Here is an 18,949-nt window from a genome sequence, read left to right on the forward strand (position 1 = left end):
TATGTTTAACTAGCACTTTTCATTCTGAGGCATCCCAAATTTTACATGCTGTAATCTAAACTAATATCCAGGTATCACTTAATCCACCACACAAATGCAGCCAACTCTGGGGAGAAACACAGTAATGGCCTAGCAGCACAGAGCAACAACTGCATAACTGAAGAATACTGCATACAGTTGAAAGTACATAGGGGATTGAGATTGGAAGTATATAAAAACGCCAAATATGGAAATTTCACCAGGATCCCAAGGTTAACCGTTGTAAAAAATGCCATCTCATCTTTAACGAGCTCAAACGGTCAGGAAAGACAGCATACCTAGCAGCAGAGCACTCCCAGACATCATGCAGGGTTTTCGCTTCAGTACCAATTTAGCGGGCAGAGTGCAACCTGCAGAGTCACTAACACCATGTGCTGGAGTATCTTTTGTAAGTGATTGCAGGAAATCCCCCATTCAGCTAGTGATCCTGCTTAGCTTGTAGAAACGAACAGGATCACATCTGCCCTTACTTTATTTCACTTTGGGTGGATCAATGTCTGTATGAGAATCAGTCAAAATACTTCTCAAATAAGTTCCCAGAAGTTACCTACTACAGGACAGGCCTAACAAAGAAAATAACAGAACGCCACTAGCTATCACCTTCAGCCCCCAACCAAAACCCCTCCAACGCATCATTAAGGATCTACAACCTATCCTAAAGGATGACCCAACACTCTCACAAATCTTGGGAGACAGGCCAGTCCTTGCCTACAGACAGCCCCGCAACCTGAAGCAAATACTCACCAACAACCACATACCACACAACAGAACCACTAACCCAGGAACTTATCCTTGCAACAAAGCCCGTTGCCAATTGTGCCCACATATCTATTCAGGGGACACCATCACAGGGCCTAATAACATCAGCCACACTATCAGAGGCTCGTATACCTGCACATCCACCAATGTGATATATGCCATCATGTACCAGCAATGCCCCTCTGCCATGTACATTGGTCAAACTGGACAGTCTCTACGTAAAAAAATAAATGGACACAAATCAGATGTCAAGAATTATAACATTCATAAACCAGTCGGAGAACACTTCAATCTCTCTGGTCACGCAATCACAGACATGAAGGTCGCTATCTTAAAACAAAAAAACTTCAAATCCAGACTCCAGCGAGAAACTGCTGAATTGGAATTCATTTGCAAATTGGATACTATTAATTTAGGCTTAAATAGAGACTGGGAGTGGCTAAGTCATTATGCAAGGTAGCCTACTTCCTCTTGTTTTTTCCTACCCCCCCCCCCCCAGATGTTCTGGTTTAACTTGGATTTAAACTTGGAGAGTGGTCAGTTTTGAAGGGGTTTTACCAGCAGGAGAGTGAGTTTGTGTGTGTATGGGAGTGGGGGGGATGTGAGAAAACCTGGATTTGTGCTGGAAATGGCCCACCTTAATTATGCACATTGTAGGGAGAATGGTCACTTTGGATGAGCTATTACCAGCAGGATAGTGAGTTTGTGTGTGTGGTTTTTGGGAGGGGGGTGAGGGGGTGAGAGAACCTGGATTTGTGCAGGAAATGGCCCAACTTGATTATCATGCACATTGTGTAAAGAGTTGTCACTTTGGATGGGCTATCACCAGCAGGAGAGTGAATTTGTGTGGGGGGGTGGAGGGTGAGAAAACCTGGATTTGTGCTGGAAATGGCCCACCTGATGATCACTTTAGATAAGCTATTACCAGCTGGACAGTGGGGTGGGAGGAGGTATTTTTTCATATTCTCTGTGTATATATAAAGTCTGCTACAGTTTCCACGGCATGCATCCGATGAAGTGAGCTGTAGCTCACGAAAGCTCATGCTCAAATAAATTGGTTAGTCTCTAAGGTGCCACAAGTACTCCTTTTCTTCTTACTACAAAAGTAACCACTTCAGTGCCACATAATGAAGGCCTCTGTTTCCACTCCAGCACTGGCAGGGCCTTAGAAAGCTTAGGGAGGACAGTCCATCGTAAATGTAAAGTTTCATGGGTATTTTTCCTTGGCATCCTGTGCTCCCTGATGCTGAAATCCCAGTATCAATTAATTTTTTTATTTTGCCAGGCAAGGAGATGGAGGTTTTTAATCATGATATAGCCTCCCAGCTCCCACAATATGAATATAACATTTCACAGGAGAGGGAATTTCTTAGGGAGATGCTGATTTATTCTTGGCCACAAACAAAGTCAAATCCTCACTTAAAAATCCAGAGGTTGGCTGTTACTGCACATGTGCATCCACTACTTCCTGTTTCTTTTGTAATTACATCCAGATTCTCTCTGTGGACTCTTTTTTGGCCTTAGTACGTTTGTTATATTTTGAAGACAGGTTTAAAATAAAGTATAGACCCCCAAAACACTTAGCAGTCACTTTTAGAGTTCCTCAGACAACTCAATATATTTTTGTGCATGCAGTTAGTATGAGCAACATCTCCTGGGTCTGTTGGTTGGATGGCTTTAACCAAGGAAGCCCACATCAGACAGAAGACCTGTAATTACAGCTGCGTGGGTAACCTATGCACATCCAAAAAGTTTAAGTTTAGATTACTAAAAATTAGTCTTTATATGCAGGGTGCAGCTGAGAAGATAGCCAATTAACAGGCTGCAATTTAACTCTGAATGATATTTCAGATAAGAATAAAATACAATTTTCAAAAGTGACTAGGAATTTGGTGTGCCTTGCTTTTTGAGTGCCTAAACTGGGATACCTTAAAGAGGTTGAATTTTCAGAAGGAGCTAAGTACGCCCTGCTTTCTGAAAATCAGGCTCCTTTAGGGTGTTTCAAATTGGGCCCCCAAATTGAGGCAGTGAAAATCTCCAGCTATTCATAGCAGTAGCCTTCCGTTAACATAGAGTTAACAAAGATTTGTTTCACTCACAGCTCAACCCAGACACCCAGTATTTCAACTATTTAGCCTTTCCCACACCAGCAAAAGGCCTAACCCAAAATTCAAGCTCCAAATACTCTGAGTTTAAAGAAGTTCAGATGGAGATCTGACCTGCATAGCTGACCTCTAATCTTTTGCAGCTGCCAAGCCAAAACCCCTGAACTAAACCCCTCCCAAACTAAATGGAGAAGGGTGGTCTTGTGGTTAAGACACTGAAACAAGACTCTAAATTCCTGGATTCAGTTCTTGCTTCTGCCTCCGACTTCCTGCGTGACTGCGGGCAAGTCAGCGAGGCCATAATTTTCAAACCTGGGTACCTAAAATTAGGCTCTTGAATCCAGCTAAATATAAGTGGCCTGATTTTCAGAAGTGCTGCTTACCCACAAATTCCACTGAAGAAAATGGAGCTGCAGGTGTGCAGCACATTTAAAAATTGGCTCAGTTAGAAGCACTTCATTTGCACTTTCTAGACTCTAGAGGTTGCTGGGAACCAGAGCAGTCCTATTATAACACAAGTCAGAACAGCCCTTGGGATTGCTCTACTTTGAACTGTGCTGTCTTGCCCCCTAGATGTCTAATAGGCCCCTTGTCCTCCATCACCCACAAACTCACCCCAGAGTGGGTAGCTTAGTGTTGCTTACCAGCTCTACACTGCATGGAAAGCCCTGCTGTTCTGAGTGGTTGGGGTAAAGGGGCCAGGATCTCAAAGACAACAGCTCACTAGTTCACACTGTTGGCTCCTTTCCCAAATGCAGCTAGGCAAGAAGCCAAAGGACACTCAAATCTCTTCAGAGTTTGCCCCCTCTCTTCTAAACAAGAGAAAAATTACACCAAATCTATTTATGAAGAGACAAAGTCAAAATGTCAGGCAGCGCGTTCCAATTCACCGGCACCATCTGCAAAAATCCAACCTTTAATTTAGCTGCCTGATTTATGCCTTCCATTCCTATTAGAAAGCAGTTACTTGGAGCAAGCAAGAGAGAGCTAAAGATGGGTTCAGTTTAGGAGCCCTTATTAAAATCACTGCTGCTGCAAGGGGAAAAAGAAAAAAAAAGCACAGCAAGATACAGTGCGGCCCCCTTGACAACACAGAGAGTGAGCATTAAAAAAAAAAAAAAAAAAAAGGCAGTTCCTTATTTGCAGACACCACATCGTCATTAGATTTCCATCCAGAATATTGCAGTACAAAACATAACCAAATTCACTTCACTGTCACGGCAAGTAATTAAATCCCAGCTCAGGGAATAACATAGCACTAATTATTTCAAGCACAGCAATGTGTGTGTCTGTTATGTTTTTTCCCTATTTTCTATCCTAATAAAACAAACTAAGAGAAGCTGGGGAAGGAGAACAGAACCCCTTCTGGGGGTCTGCACCTGTAGTGCTTCCCCCTCATAAGACAGCAACCACCATAGGCATCTACCAAAACAATGTGCTGAGGTTGAAGAGGGGACACCGATTTGTACGGACAGGAGATCAAACTGGATCATCTTCAATAACCATTCTTAGGAAGGAAATAAACTCAGAGGCTATCAGTAATACTAATAATGGCCCAGACCATCTCCTATGTGGAACATGAGTGAGTAGAAGCCTGGGAACATTTCGTTAGCAGAGTCTCCTCTCTCTTTTTACCTCAAAGGTGGGGTTCGCCTCCTTCATGGAGTAGGCTGGGAGTTCATCTCTGCAAATACAGATAAGCTAGAGGACAGGGATGGCTGAACAGGGGACCCGTGCATATACAGTGCTTCAGGACACCTTCCCACACACACACGGCTCAACCCCTTTAGGGAGGGCCACAGTGCACAGAGAGGACACTTTAATGATCATCTCACTCTGGACTACGTCGGAGGGATGAGAAAAACACACACTCCAGGCATGAAGCCCAACCTCCCCAAGAAAGATTCCAGTGGATCCGGGAAAGGAGGGATGATGCCACGGAGACTGCATACTTCCCAGACAGGGACTCATTTAGTTTATAGCTTGTCTCCAAGCCAAGTGGATGATTTGGCCTGATGACTCTTACCAAACGAGAGTATTCTATACATTAATAAGTTGACTCTTGCATCCCATATATGAGGTAAATACCGTTGTCTTCATATGCGTGGCGGGGAAGCGGATGCAAAGAGGTTAACAGACCTCCCCTAGTCACTGATGGTCATTCTCAGAGTCAGGATTAGAACTCTGGAGTGCCTGGCTCCCCTACACTTAAACCACATGATGATGCCCATACCTCCCAAAGATGATGATTAAAAATAAACAAAACAGATCAGAGTTCTTCAAACCCTGGCCCGTTTCTAGAACGAGGCACAGCCATCCATTCTGAAGGTGCGGAAATGTTCAGCTAACATTTTCCCTCCACCCCTTATTATTTTCCCATTTTCACTGCATGCCCCTCCAGCTTTCATCATGGACCAGATGCACTGAAATACAGAGATAAGGGCCTTTCTCATGATATTTGCAGCTTCAGTCAAAGGAGGAAGTACCAGAAACCTGATAAAGAATCCAGCTCAGGTTTGCAGCTCCTAAAGGTTCAGATGAAGACATTTTGGGGACTGCAGAATAGCTTCCCAATGACAATGATTGACAATGAACTAGAAATTATACTGCAGGGCACAAACCTTTATGAGGCAGGGGATGGACTGGATGATCCAAAAGGTTTTTTCCCCATCTCTAATTCCTACCACTTTATGACCTGAACCAAAACCTTTTGAAAACCACCCATCAATAAAAACTGAATTTATACAGTCAGATCCCAAAGTCATGTACAAGCTGAAATGTAGCCACCTGGGAGCAGGAAAACAGCAGCCTCTGAGCTTTTAAAAGGAACACTGGACACAAAAGAGTTCCTTTTTTTGGTTTGGTTTTAATCTGACATTGCCCATGCTTGCAAATCCTTTTTTTTTTAATGGGGAAATATTTTGGTTGCCAGAGAGAAGTAGAACCAGTGGCACAAGTAATAGAAAAATATAAAATAAAAAAAACGTTGTGTCTCACCACTGGAGACCCAAAAATGGAGATACCCATAGTCAGAGGCCACTTTTGAAACGGCTCGCCCATATGTCCGAAATGCCCTTGTCACAGTCCTCGTAGTGGCACTGGGATATTTGTATTGTAAGTATTCATGTTTCTGTTTGGACCTGAATACACAATCCCAGTGTTCAGCACCAGAGCTGGCTGGAAAACAAAATATTCCCGATATGAAAAATTTCAACTTTTGGGGGAGGGAAATTATTCTGAATTGGTAGGTGGAGTCAAAAAATTTTGCAGGCGACAAATTCTGAAAAATTCTATTGGGGAGAACCAAAATGGAATTTTTCATCTGGATCCCCAAGTTACCAGGGGAATCAGGGACTCAGCTGTTGGGGGAGTCAAGCAGCCTGGGGCTGCTGAGGAAGTGGAATCCCTGAGATCCCTGATTCTGGAGCAGCGAGCCATGGAGCTATGAACCCTCAAAACCCTGGACTGCCACAGAGTTGTGATCTCAGGATCCAGGGATCACAGGTTCTTGGTTTCTCATCAGATTGCCAGGCAGGTTGCCAAGGACACAAGCAGATGAGCTGTCAGGAAATCAGGCAGAACTTGCCTGGTTTTCATCTGAATATCAGGAACGTGTTGATTTCGACAAACCAGTATTTTCCAATGGAAAAATTTTCCTTTGTGAAATTTTCGACCGGCTCTATACAGCACACAGTGTGCCAGACCATAAGCCATTCTAGTGAAATTTATGTGTGTGTTTTGGAGGACTGATGGATTTTACCTAACAAGGAAACACATCCACCAGAGGACAATTGCCCTTTGTCATTGTAACTTTAACAGACGAGTGCAATAAGAAAAGCGATATCATTACTGGGTCTTTTTATAAAATCCCAAGACACATTTAATATCCCTTTGGGCTTTTCCTTCACCATAAAAGTCATCAGTATAACACTACCAAGCCTTAGAGTAACTAATGAAAGGCCTCGAGGTTGGGTTTTAAGATTGCAGTAAACTATTGTGAAGATTATAACAAGTGCCATGGCTTTAGATTACTAGGCCCATAGAAGGACAGCAAAGCGGTCATGGATATAAGAGAGTCATTTGATACTGAGTCCTTCCTGCCCCTGAATCAACTCAAATAGGTAGCTAAGGGCACTGTAACTGGCAGTCAGGATTATAGCAGTAGGTTCCACACCAGATTCTAATGCATTGCCGAGTGAAGGAGGGTGCATAATTTACTTAATTGCTGCGATAAAATCCAAACACAGGGGGGTGGATAATAGCTGGGTGAAACCTGCCACATACTACAGAGATCAATGGTGCTGATTAGACCTTCTCGCACATCCAACGTGTTGGGATTATAACCCTTTCCTTTGCAAAGAGAACCCATGGCAGCCATTTTACACCATCCCAAATGACTGTGCCACATTGAGTACTGATGCAAGTGTCACAATATAATGATGTAATGTCATTTGAAGCCAATGAACATGAGGTGGCAGCAGGGAGAAATAATTATGGTGCTTCCACCACAACATAGCTCACAACAGGCTCTATTTACAGCTGAAAGAGTAATTCTCTCTACCTGGTATTGCTCCAAGGAAACTGACACTCCACTAAAATACTCCATTATCCTACAGTAATGGCCCAAAGTACTATATTACAGGGGATGCCTATTGCAAAGGTTGCCGAACATTTTCCATGTTAACCCCCTCTTTTCAATGGCGAATAACTCTGGCAAACTTTAACCATTTGGGCTCAAATTTGCCATGATTGAGGTCTGCCTCAAGTTGATTTTTTTCTGGAAAGCTTGAGCAAAAAGGCTGTGCCTATTTCCAAAAGGTTAGTGAAAAATAATAATTAGCACCATGGGTATGTGACATATTTTACAGGCATGTAAGAAGACTGAGGATTACCCCCAAAAGCTTATCTAAGTAGACAACATACAAACTGGGGGCAGGAAGGATGCAATTCTTTTTACTTACTTACACACTCACCCTATTTGCATTTTGTGTGCTGTATTCCCACCCCTTACCCCCTTTAGCTCCTATCCCTCCTCATTAACACTTCAATTTTGGTCTCTCTAACCTTTAACCATTTCCTTTTTGAAGTCGGTTGGTTTTCTTTAAGCCTTTCCTCATTTCCTTTTTTTCTTTTGTTTTAAATTTTTTTACTCTTTTCCAATTTTCCTTTCTTCTTGCAAGCTATAGTGCCAGGCCATTACTGTAGAATGCTAATGGGATTTTTGCTTCTTGGGGCCACTGTAGTAATAACAATGGCTTTCCAAGAAATATGACTTCTCTTTAGCATGATAGAAGGATTTTGATAAATAATTTCTGCTGCTTCCCTAAAACAACAGAGACTATTCTCCTATTTGGACATGTTGAGCCAAACTGTCAGCTGGTATAAACTGATATACCTTGTTTATGTACAATTGCTGTAGTTCCACTGAATTCAATGGAGATATGTCGACTTCCACCAACTTAAAATCTGGCCCTATTGGTTTGCCCTGGCTCTCACTAAAACGCCCAGTGACAAGGGGGTGCAGAGCCCAGCTGCAGAAAAGCTCATTATTTTCTGCCTTATCAAAAGCCAAGATGCTTGGAATCATCCTTGTCCCTGGAGCTCCAAACAGATTTATATAACCAACACTATAACTCAGCTCCCTGAGGAGAGCAGCTTGCATCTGGGTTTTTTTTCCGGGTTCATAATTCCCGGTAAGGAGAAAAAGAAACAAAACGCACCACACACGCATGCAAGAAGAAAGGGGGATCAAGGTTTGGGAAAGGGAATGATTTCAAAGTAGTTTTTCCTCGTCATTCAAGGCTAACAAAGCCGACAGTGCTTTCAGTCAAAGAGGGAGTGTTCCAGGAGGAGGGAATGGGAGAGAGACATGCCTAACAGAATTGCACAGTCTCCTAACGTTACCAAGGACTAGGCTGATGGTTACTGTATGGGAATACACTGAGAGGCCATCTTCGAGAATCAAAGAGTCAACTCCATTCTCAGTCCTAGAGAAACTATGGATCCTCACTGGGTTCAAATTATCCATCTCCATGACAACATCATGGCCACCAAGAAAGGTTAGAATGAAACTGGCTCCACTGCAGAGCAGGAGAACAAGTGTGCCATAAATATAAGAAACCAAGATATTGAACTTCTCCAGAAGACTCCAGAGTTCAGAGATGTGCAGTGAAATCAGAAACCATCTTTGGAGGAAATGACAACAAGAAGCATCATTGGATCATAGTAGTGAGACATGAAAGAGGCTTCTAAGAGTGGGTCCAATGCAAGGGCAGGATATACTCCCTGATAAAGGACGTATTGGATATTAACACTGATTCTGCACCTCCCCACCCCCATGAGCCTTTATGAAATCATTTTTATTAGGAAAAGACAAAGCGGTTCAGACAAAAGTAAAAATTAACCCAAATCTTAGCCCCAAATTCAGAATCCAAACCTTACCTGAGGTTCCAAAAGTGTAAGTGTAAACTTCCCTTTTCCCATGTGACAGTTCATTTGAGGGAGTCAAACTGAGCCCTTTATTGGCTCTCTTAAATCCTGCCTACTCCAACACTTTTAAACACCAGCTCAGTCTCTCCAAAGTTCCCATTTCCCTCAGGCTCAGGTAAGCCAGTGGGCTGCCCCTTGGGCTAGCCATGCAGAAACCTATCTACCATTGGAAGGGTAAAGATCTTCAGTGGAGAACAACAAAATACAAAGCCACAGTTTACTGGCTGATGATCCTGATGGGAGCTAAACTGAAGTCAGTAGGAGGTGAAGGAACTCAGCACCTCTCAGGACCTTTGTTGGCAAATTACCACTGTGCTGATCAAATGCAACTCAATTATGCAGGTCCTGATAGCTCACCAATTATACATCCCTCTCTTTACTGCAATAGTTTATATTTACATAATGAGAACTCAATATACATTTGTAATGGGAGAAGTCACAAAACCTTCCAGTTCCTCTATGCACCCAGTGTGTCACAATCCATTAATAAATCCTGGACTGGGGGGATTCAAAGTGACATCTTGGAAACAAATGTTACCATAATTTATCATCAAAGAGCAATCTACAGCAAAACTAAACAGCTGAAGAACAATTAGGGATGCCTTTAACCCTTCTGGTGCTGGCCTATTTGCATGACACTCATCTATTAATATAGCCTATGACATGCTCTCCCCAGGATAAGGACTGGAAGTGCCATCAGTTGAGATATTCAAAACCACACTGGACAAAACATGGGAAAATACATTTTAGGGAACAATCGTGTTGGCTGCAGGGCTAGATTGGATGATCTAATAGGTATTTTCCATTTCTCATTTCTGGGATACTCCAATTCATCTGTGCCTAAACTACCTCATCAAAACACTGACAAAAATGAAAACCCACAACAACTCAGTTCTAAAGCTTCTGTCTGAAACGGTACACAGGGGGTTAAAGCATAACGCTTATCCTCTAAAGGGTCAGCCTCCTGATATACGTTAATGGTAAATGATGACACAAAATAAGCCTTTTCAGTGATTTAGTTGGTCATTATTTCTAGGGACATGTGAGCCCTATTGTGATTTAAACCTCCAGGGACAAATGCAAGTGAAATCACACAACCCCACAACTCAATTGTGCAGCTTCCTTCTGATTAAAAGCAAGTGCTGACTTTGACAGGCTGCAGATGGAGTCAATGCTACTTTATTTCTGTCGGCAAAAGGAACAGAGAGTGGGGAAAGGAGAGACAGAGAGGAACAATTTAAACACACAGTAAGTACTTGTACCATTAAGTTTAAAAAAAGGCAAAGAAATGTAACATTGTCTAGTCAACAAAATATTTTATCACCTTGGCCTGGTATGAGATTGAGATATTTCAAACACAAGGCCCTTGTCTCGTCACCATTCAAGCACAGACATGTGCTACTGTGGTTTAAAATGAGATATGCCATCCAAAGATGCACATTGGAACCAACTGGGTAGAAGGGAAATTTTTAAAAGTAAAATGTAAATAGCTTCTTTTGAGTCCTACTTAACTCTGAATTGGGCAAAAAACGGACCCTTGAATCCAAACCCCTTCAAACGCCAAGGCAGTTACGGGGCAGAGAAAGGAGAAGGCTGTTCAATTTCAGGCCACCAGAATCAAACTTTTGCCCTTATGGTTTCAGTTCCAAGTCAGATCCAAAAATCAGAAGTGTTACAGTTTAGACCCAGATATGGCTGAAATATCATAAGAATGGCCAATTTTCAGGAGATTTTGGTCCATGGCAGCAGAATTTTAATAGTAATTGCTCATCCTACCAGATTCCCACCATTCAGGATGTCAGAAAGCTCACAAGACCACCTGATCCCATGAGATTACTGTTGGGCTGGAATCTCACAAGCCCAGCTTGACATTTTGGAAATGTCAAATCCAAATATTTGAACCTGAATCCTAACCTTGACAATATAACTAGCCTGAAACCTCAAACCCAGCTGAAACCAAATTGAGATTGGAGCAATGTCAATGCAGTCCAATTCTGTTAAAGCGAGAAGAGACTTTATGGGCAAGGAACTGATCCTATTCACTCACATGCAATTAGCCAGCCACACAGTATGGAAAATAAAATACTACACTTGTGCTCTAATTATAAGCTCTTCAGAAGGCCATCAGACGGGTCCAGTGTGTTTGCATTTGTATCTGTGATTGGTTCCATGGATGCTCTGAAGAAAATTTTGGCCAGGAATTTAGAAAGAGAACTGGGGAGTCTCAATTCCCAGATTCCTCCATTTCTCAGAGATACTTTCCAGAAACAAGAGGTGTAGCCCTGATCTCTCAAGTCAGTGGCAGAACTTCCATTTACTTCAATAGGGCTGGAATTTCACTGCAGGTTTCTTTAGCTCCTGCAAAAGCAAGATTTTTTACATTTCCCACATCCACACTATTTCTAATATGCTTTAAGAGCTTTGCATTTTTCATCTAAGGATTTCAGATTGCTTTACCATAGTGACTATTACTATCCCCACTTCACATCTGATCTCAAACCCAAAATCTAAAGCAGGTTCAAACTATCATTCTCCCATCTTCAACGGATCTCTAGTTTGTGCACAATCTCATAGGAAGTTAGTTTTTCACAGAGCAATGCAAGGATGGCTCCTTAATAAAAACTGCCCATTGTTTTGCTTACCTTCTTAAAGAGCCTGATGACGTCTTCGCTGATCTGCGAGAGGCGGACAATGACATTGTTCATGAAGATGTCATTCAGGGTAGCATGATCTCTGCTCTCTCGCCGAGTCTGGGTCAAAACTAGATACCAGCAATTCACAGGGGAAAGGAGGTGCTGATCCTTCCTGGGGAAACATGAATAATTCAAAGAGGGGTTGAATTCACAAGTGGATACTATCAATGATACTGATACAGTCATCTTCCGCTGAGTAAATCTGCTACTATCCCTTCCGCCTAACAAAATAGGTCTGAACTTAGCCTTGTAACCTTCACTAAAACCAGTGCAGCGTTTGATTAACTACTTTATTGCCATTCATAGCATGTGTTCTGGATTCAAGCTGTTCCCGCTGTGCACAGCTGATTAGAATGAAATGTGAGGTCTCATAACAAATATCCATAAAAGTGTTATTTCGTTGTATGCATTTATTATACCCAAAGCTAAATGAATGTGAAACCTCACATGTGCAGATCTGTGGATGGGATGGCTGGTCATCACATCTCATGTTACCAACATCCATAATCTCCTCAGGTCTGTGGTTGCACACTGCATTGGAACACAAATTGCAACAGTGCAAAGCAGAAAGTTCCCAAATCCTAGAAGCCAGACAAAGGCAGTTCCGGAGAACCACTGCTTTTCAAAGGAGAGAAAAATCAGAATGAACAGTAGAGTATGAGACCAAGTGTTTGCCACTAAGCAATCTCAGCGAGCATGAAGAGAGCTGTCGACCCCCAAGATGTGCATCTAAAATCAAATGAAAAATACAAAATACAATGCTGGAATACCAGATTATATGCTTTTAAGAACACTATTGGCAGAGCGATAGACTTCAGTGGGGGCTCCCAATCTGTGGTATGTGTGCTTGATGTTCCATCCATTAATTGACTACGCAACAAATGTTTAAGAGGGTGACACCAATAAAATTTGGGAGTTGCTGAACTTCTCTCTCAGCTGTTATTCTATTACACTATTCTATTATAATGTACACACTTTTAGAGGACTCAAACAGGTCCACCAGGTATGTTCCTAATTTGGCCAAGTGACAGGTCAGGGCTGCATCTGCGGATACAAAGGATCAGGGACGATCAGAGCTGGGAGGAGATCCCTGAAGGAACCCAGAGGAGGTTCCTGGGGAAAGGATGAAGGCAGGAGAGCAGCACAGGGATTTGCCAACTGACCTCCCCAAGCCAGAGAGCCAAAGCCAGAGGGCTGAACACAGGAGAACAAGAGAGCAACTTGCCTGCTGACTTCCAAGGTGAGAACTGGAGCTGAGGGCTGAAGTGGTTTGTTTGGACTTTTGTTAACCTGAAAGGGAACTGAACTTTGAGCATAACCCAGCTAGAGAGCTGAGCAACGTGAACCCCTGGGAGATACTGAAAACCCTGGGAAGGAGGAAATTGGGGCAGAAATTGCTTAGTGTGCTACACTCCCTCATCAGGGGGTGTCCAGGGTAGGCACACTCCAGTGACAAGAACCTTTTGTTTTTGCAAGAAAATGTTTATATTAGGGGCCACCTGTCATATTTTTGCATCACAGACCTTATTACTACTGTATGACCCCAATCTGGGATCAAGGCTCCACAGTGCTAGGCACTGTAAAAATAAACAAGAAAAAAGTGCACGTTTAGAACTAGGAGTGATGTTTGAAGTATTGTTTCAGAATCCAAGCCAGTGTTGCCAACTCTCATGATTTCATTGCAAGTCCCAGAATATTTAGCATTTTTCTTAAGGCCTCAGTTCCTGGATGCAGGTGACTCAGAGAATCTCAGCTTTCATTAAAAATGTTCCAGCCATGATGGTTGTGGAGAAAAGCCTGAAAAGGTGTCCAAGGTACATTCAAAAGACGTTAACCACAAGACAGAAAGAGCACATTATTTTTTTTAATCTCCTAATTTGAAAGCAAATCTCATGTTTCTGGAAGGCCCGACTGATGACTTTTAAATGCTTGGCACTGACAATATTGGTAAGGACTTCGGGGCTCGACCCCACATGTTTAAAAAAGGATAATGCAAGAAAGGAGCTGTTGACTTAAATTTCTTAATCAGTGAAGGAACTCCAAGCCTAAATATAAACATGTATACACACACACACACACACACACACACATACACACAGAGTTTTCAGTTAAGTATCTCCACAAGCTGAGCAACTCAGATTCTCTAAGCTTCACCCACAGCTTTGTCCTTATTTACTATCCTCCTACAGTTGCCTGAAGCCAGCGAAACAGAAGAATTTTCCATGGAATGGAGCTTTTCTGATCATTGACCCCAAAGACAAGGTTGTGCTTAGCTGAATAGGGACATCTTTACATATAATCTGTTTTATATAGCCAGTAGTTTCTTCCCTTTCCCCTCCTGGGAAAGAGACCGAGGTCCATCCCAGAGTTCAGACTGCGCATTCTGTCATTCTCCACATTTTGCGCATTCTGTCACTTTGTAATGCAGTAGTCCCCAAACTTTTCAGGTGCCCCTTACCCCGGCCTGTGCCCCTCCCTCCCCTGAGCTGGGGACAGGTCTGGGAAAGGAGTCATGGCCAGGGGCGAAGGCCAGCAGTGGAGTCCCAGCTAGTGGCTGAGGCCGCAAGCCAGGCAATGAGCGGGGGCAGTGGCTGGGGGGGGTGCTCCCTCCCCTCCCCGCATGAGGATTGGCCCAGGCCCCGCCACGCTCCCCTAGGGGGGCACACCCCACAGTTTGGGGACCAATGTTGTAATGATATTCAGGCCTTTAAAAAAACGCGTGGCCTGCAAGGGGAGAATTACACTTCAGTAACACAGTGAAGCCTGTCTATACAGCAAAAGGTGCAGGTCATAGCAGTGTGCCTGATATAACAGTAAAGCTGAATGTATTTCATCAGTGTTCGTTCCCAATACAATACATCATAATCTCATAACGTGAGAATTCTGATAATGACCCCTAGTAGTGTCATGGTGAACTAGTGACTGCCTGGTCTGCTCTCTCTAATTGTTTAGGAAGCAGACACCAGTCAGTTTGCTGGGAGGGTTTCTAACTACACAAATCTGGCATTCAGCTCTTTTCCCCCCACGCACCAACTTGGCAAAATTTCAGTCAGCAAGTGAGACAGACTTATTATTTCTGTGTCTAAATCTTCTCTGAACCTCACGCTCCACTTGGCTATTAACACAGTCATGATTAATGACTATTTTAAGGCAAATTTGCACCAAAAATAGAGTGGGGGAAGTTCCAGCAATGTTTTGTCCAACACACAATCCATCGCTTTGCATACACATGTAATATTTTTAAAAGCTATTCTCAGATGGGGTCTCAAAGCGCTTCATAAACATCCGTTGGTTCACACAACCCCTTTGCGAGGTGGGAAAGTATTACTCCATCCATCTGAGAGACTGATAACCTGAGGCACAGAGAGGTCCTATGCCCAAGACTTCAATTGTCAGGCTGATCAGGAGAGTACCAAATTTCAAAGGAAAATATACCCAGATAATCCAGCCACTGAGACTGAGGTACCTGTATCTGTCTCTAGGTTTGGCTAAAAGCCAATGTAACCTTCTGACACATGTGTGTTCCAGGTCCCTCTCTGTGCTCAATCAACAGATGGTAGGACTTTGCTGCAGTCCTACCTAGAGAGTCCTGTCTCTTTAGTTCAAAATGTAGCAGTTCTTGTTTATAGCTCTGGAGGTCCCTGATTCAATCCCCAGTGCATCAGCCACTGTCATGTAAACACCTTTTACACAGCCATCCTGGGTGTCCAGCCTGATGGAAAGAGACCCTCTTAGGAGGTCAACTGTCAGGCATATCCCTCATGGTCTAGGGCAGTGATTTTCAACCAGGGGTCCGGGGCCCCCAAGGGGGCCATGAGCAGGTTTCAGGGGGCTGCCAAGCAGGGCCAGCTTTAGATTTGCTGGGGCACAGAGCAGAAAGCTGAAGCCCCGCCACACGAGACTGAAGCCCGGTGCTCTGAGCCCCACCACCCAGGGCTGAAGCTGAAGACTGAGCAACTTAGCTTCACGGGGCCCCAGGCCACATGGGGCCCAGGCAGTTGCCCTGCTTGCTACCCCCTAATGCTGGCCCTGGCTTTTATATGCCAAAAAACAGTTGTTGTGGCAGAGGTAGGCCATGGAATTTTTAATAGTATGTTGAGGAGGCCTCAGAGAAAAAGATTGAGAACCCCTGGCCCAGGGCTACATGGCCCACGTATAGATAGAGAGATGCAGCTTAGAACCCTCTGCGTGCATTGGCAGAGCTCGGAGCATGTCACGTTCTCTCATGGTCAGCATAAGAGATACATAACATGACATCCTTGGGTGGGTCACAGGCTGCGGGTTGAACCAGAGACCGCTAGATCTAAATCCATGAGCTTCTACTGTCCAAATTCAAATTCCCAGCCTGGTTAGCAGCCGACTCACAGACCTCTATGTGGTCCAGACAGAAGTGGAGCACCGAGCACCTCAGTGTGTAAACACAGGGCCACACCCCTCCCCAATCATCTTGGGCAGCATAACCCATGTGGGTTGGAAAGGACCAAACTAGGAAAAGTGAATGGGGGAAACACTAAGGTGGACAGATAATGCATTATGCTCATAAATAGCTTGGTTTGTTAAGACAAATTTTCCATTTTTCCTCTGGAACCTTTATTGTTCTTCTAGTCCTAGATTCTCCTTCAAGTTTGCCATTCGCAATTCTCTGAGTTTCCATCACAGACACAATAGGTTATAATATAGGTTACAATAGGAATAATCATCTCAGGTTTATAAAATTTCGATGGTTTGCTTCTCAAAGAAGGCACTTATTTTCGGACAGAGTCTCCTCACATTCAGATGGGCCAAGGAGTCTGACACTACGCTGCACTCTGATCTTCTTTTCCAGTCACTCAGTATTACCGTGATGGGGCTGCTTCTTGTTTTCTTAGTTATATTGTTAGAGATGAAAGGTACATGTTCTAGCCTGTTTTTCTGGACTTCCACAGTAATGATTCATGGATTTGTTCCCTTCAGTTCCACTGAATACATCCGATGAAGTGAGCTGTAGCTCATGAAAGCTTATGCTCAAATAAATTGGTTAGTCTCTAAGGTGGCACAAGTACTCCTTTTTTTTTTTCCAGTTACAATGGTAACTTGAGCAGCCAAGACAACTTGCTTGCCAAATCTACTGCTAGTGGTGGCAATAGCCTCCCATAGCTCATCACGTTCTGCCCATTTCACCTTGCAAAGCAAAGAGAAGTCCCTCTGATGCTCTGGACAAGGATGCCAAGGGAAAACACCAAGTGCATTGCATCCCTCAAGTGGCAGGAATGAAGGTCCTTCCATTCTTGTAATTCCAGCCATTTCAATGGAAAAAATATCATGTTGTAAAGTCTATTTTTTATTTTGGCCTGGAAAAGCAAAGCTGCGAACTCCAAGCAGTAGTTACATTATTCACTGTTCACATTCACTCAAGATGACAGAGAGCTACAGGTATCCTGAGGGGAAAGAGAAGATGGGAATTCACCACCAGGTGCTTGCCGTCCTTCAGGTTTCATTTCTACCCAAGCTCCATAGCAGCCCCACCTGTGGAAGTTGCAGGCATGGTGTATTGAATCAAGACATGCTCTGGACAATCTGGTTATGCTCCCAACACCACACTCATGTTTCAGGCAGAACCGGCTCTCTACTCACCACTAGTGGGGTGAAGTGCCACCGCTCTTCAGAGTAGGAGTAGCGGCAGCTAAACTTCCACGCCAAGATTTCTGCACCAGTTTTCCGCCAGCTCAGTCACACTGACTGTTCCAGACCAAGTCTTACCCCCTACAGATTTTTTTTGTATTGGATTCCAGGTGCTTGGGGTCCCGCCTGCATTTTTCAAAGAGCACAAGAAGAAACCTTTTACCAATATGGCTGGCTAAACTGCCACCCCCGGCACTACGCAGCAGCAGACTGCTGCACTGACAGGATGGCTAAGCCTTGGAGCACTAATGGAAACTGGCAGGGCTTAAATTCTCACAGACTATTTCCCAGAGCCCCAGAGCTCAGGGCTTCAGCCCTGTGGGGTGCACTGGGGCTCCTATGGGTTTGAAAATATTTACTGGACTCTGCTCTGGATGGCTCCAGCTGATTTAAGCCCTGGAAATTGGACTCTGTCTCTGTCGGGTGACAGAAAGATGAAGAGTTAGTAGACTGCAAAACAACATCACAAAAAGAGCTGTTCTGACCCCACTATGTAGCTCCCCTCCTCCAATGTTATATCCATTTCAGAGAGAAGTGAAGCAAGGCACAGAGAGGCAAAGTGACTAGATGGGATCTAAAAAGGAATTTTCCATCTCTAAATTTCTAGGACTCTCTTCTTTATATGGAATAAAGAACAAAATGTCATTTAAAGGGCAAAGATGGACAGTAGCTTTAACCTTTCCCCTAGCCTGATCCCATCTTAGCCTTGCAGTTATATTAACATAGGGCAATTGGCACCCTCCAGCTGCACTTGCTTGGAACTTACTAATAATTAGATGTTCACAGTATGTTCCAGGGCTTGCTCAGTCCATCCGCCAGATGCTACTCCTACCTCCATCTGTCTGCCAAAACTAATGAACCCACAATGAGCTGCTTTAACAGCAGTAACAACTGAGATCACCCATCTCCGAAGGATTCAGAGCCATTACATGCACACATGGGACAGAGGTCTCTTATTCATTTTTGTGATGTTCGACACAGAGCCAGAGTTCTGCTCCAATTTCTAAAAGCTTTGGTTTCCACCTTTCCTTTGGGTTCTCTCTCACAGCCTCTGGACCGGTTCTATTTACTTCCAGCAATGACACCAAGCAACGTAAGATTTCCAATATTGGACCAGATCCTTAATCTATCCAGTCCAGCATCCTGCCCAAACCTGATGCTTCAGAAGAAGACTGGGGGTGGAGGGCAGAGGAACAGACTGAT

At 43.7% G+C, this 18,949-nt stretch overlaps 1 protein-coding gene across 2 annotated transcripts in view; it reads right to left on the reverse strand.

The window, feature by feature from the left end:
- Positions 1 to 18,949, reverse strand: part of SRGAP3 (SLIT-ROBO Rho GTPase activating protein 3) — a 226,681-nt gene that overhangs the window by 75,348 nt on the left and 132,384 nt on the right. For both annotated transcript variants that reach the window (XM_073351215.1, XM_073351214.1), the window contains exon 3: positions 12,035 to 12,197. In XM_073351215.1, the coding sequence (XP_073207316.1) occupies positions 12,035 to 12,197 (163 nt within the window). The remainder of the gene's footprint in view (positions 1 to 12,034; positions 12,198 to 18,949) is intronic.

The sequence above is a fragment of the Lepidochelys kempii genome, chromosome 7 (assembly GCF_965140265.1).
Source record: "Lepidochelys kempii isolate rLepKem1 chromosome 7, rLepKem1.hap2, whole genome shotgun sequence".
NCBI lineage: Eukaryota > Metazoa > Chordata > Testudines > Cheloniidae > Lepidochelys > Lepidochelys kempii.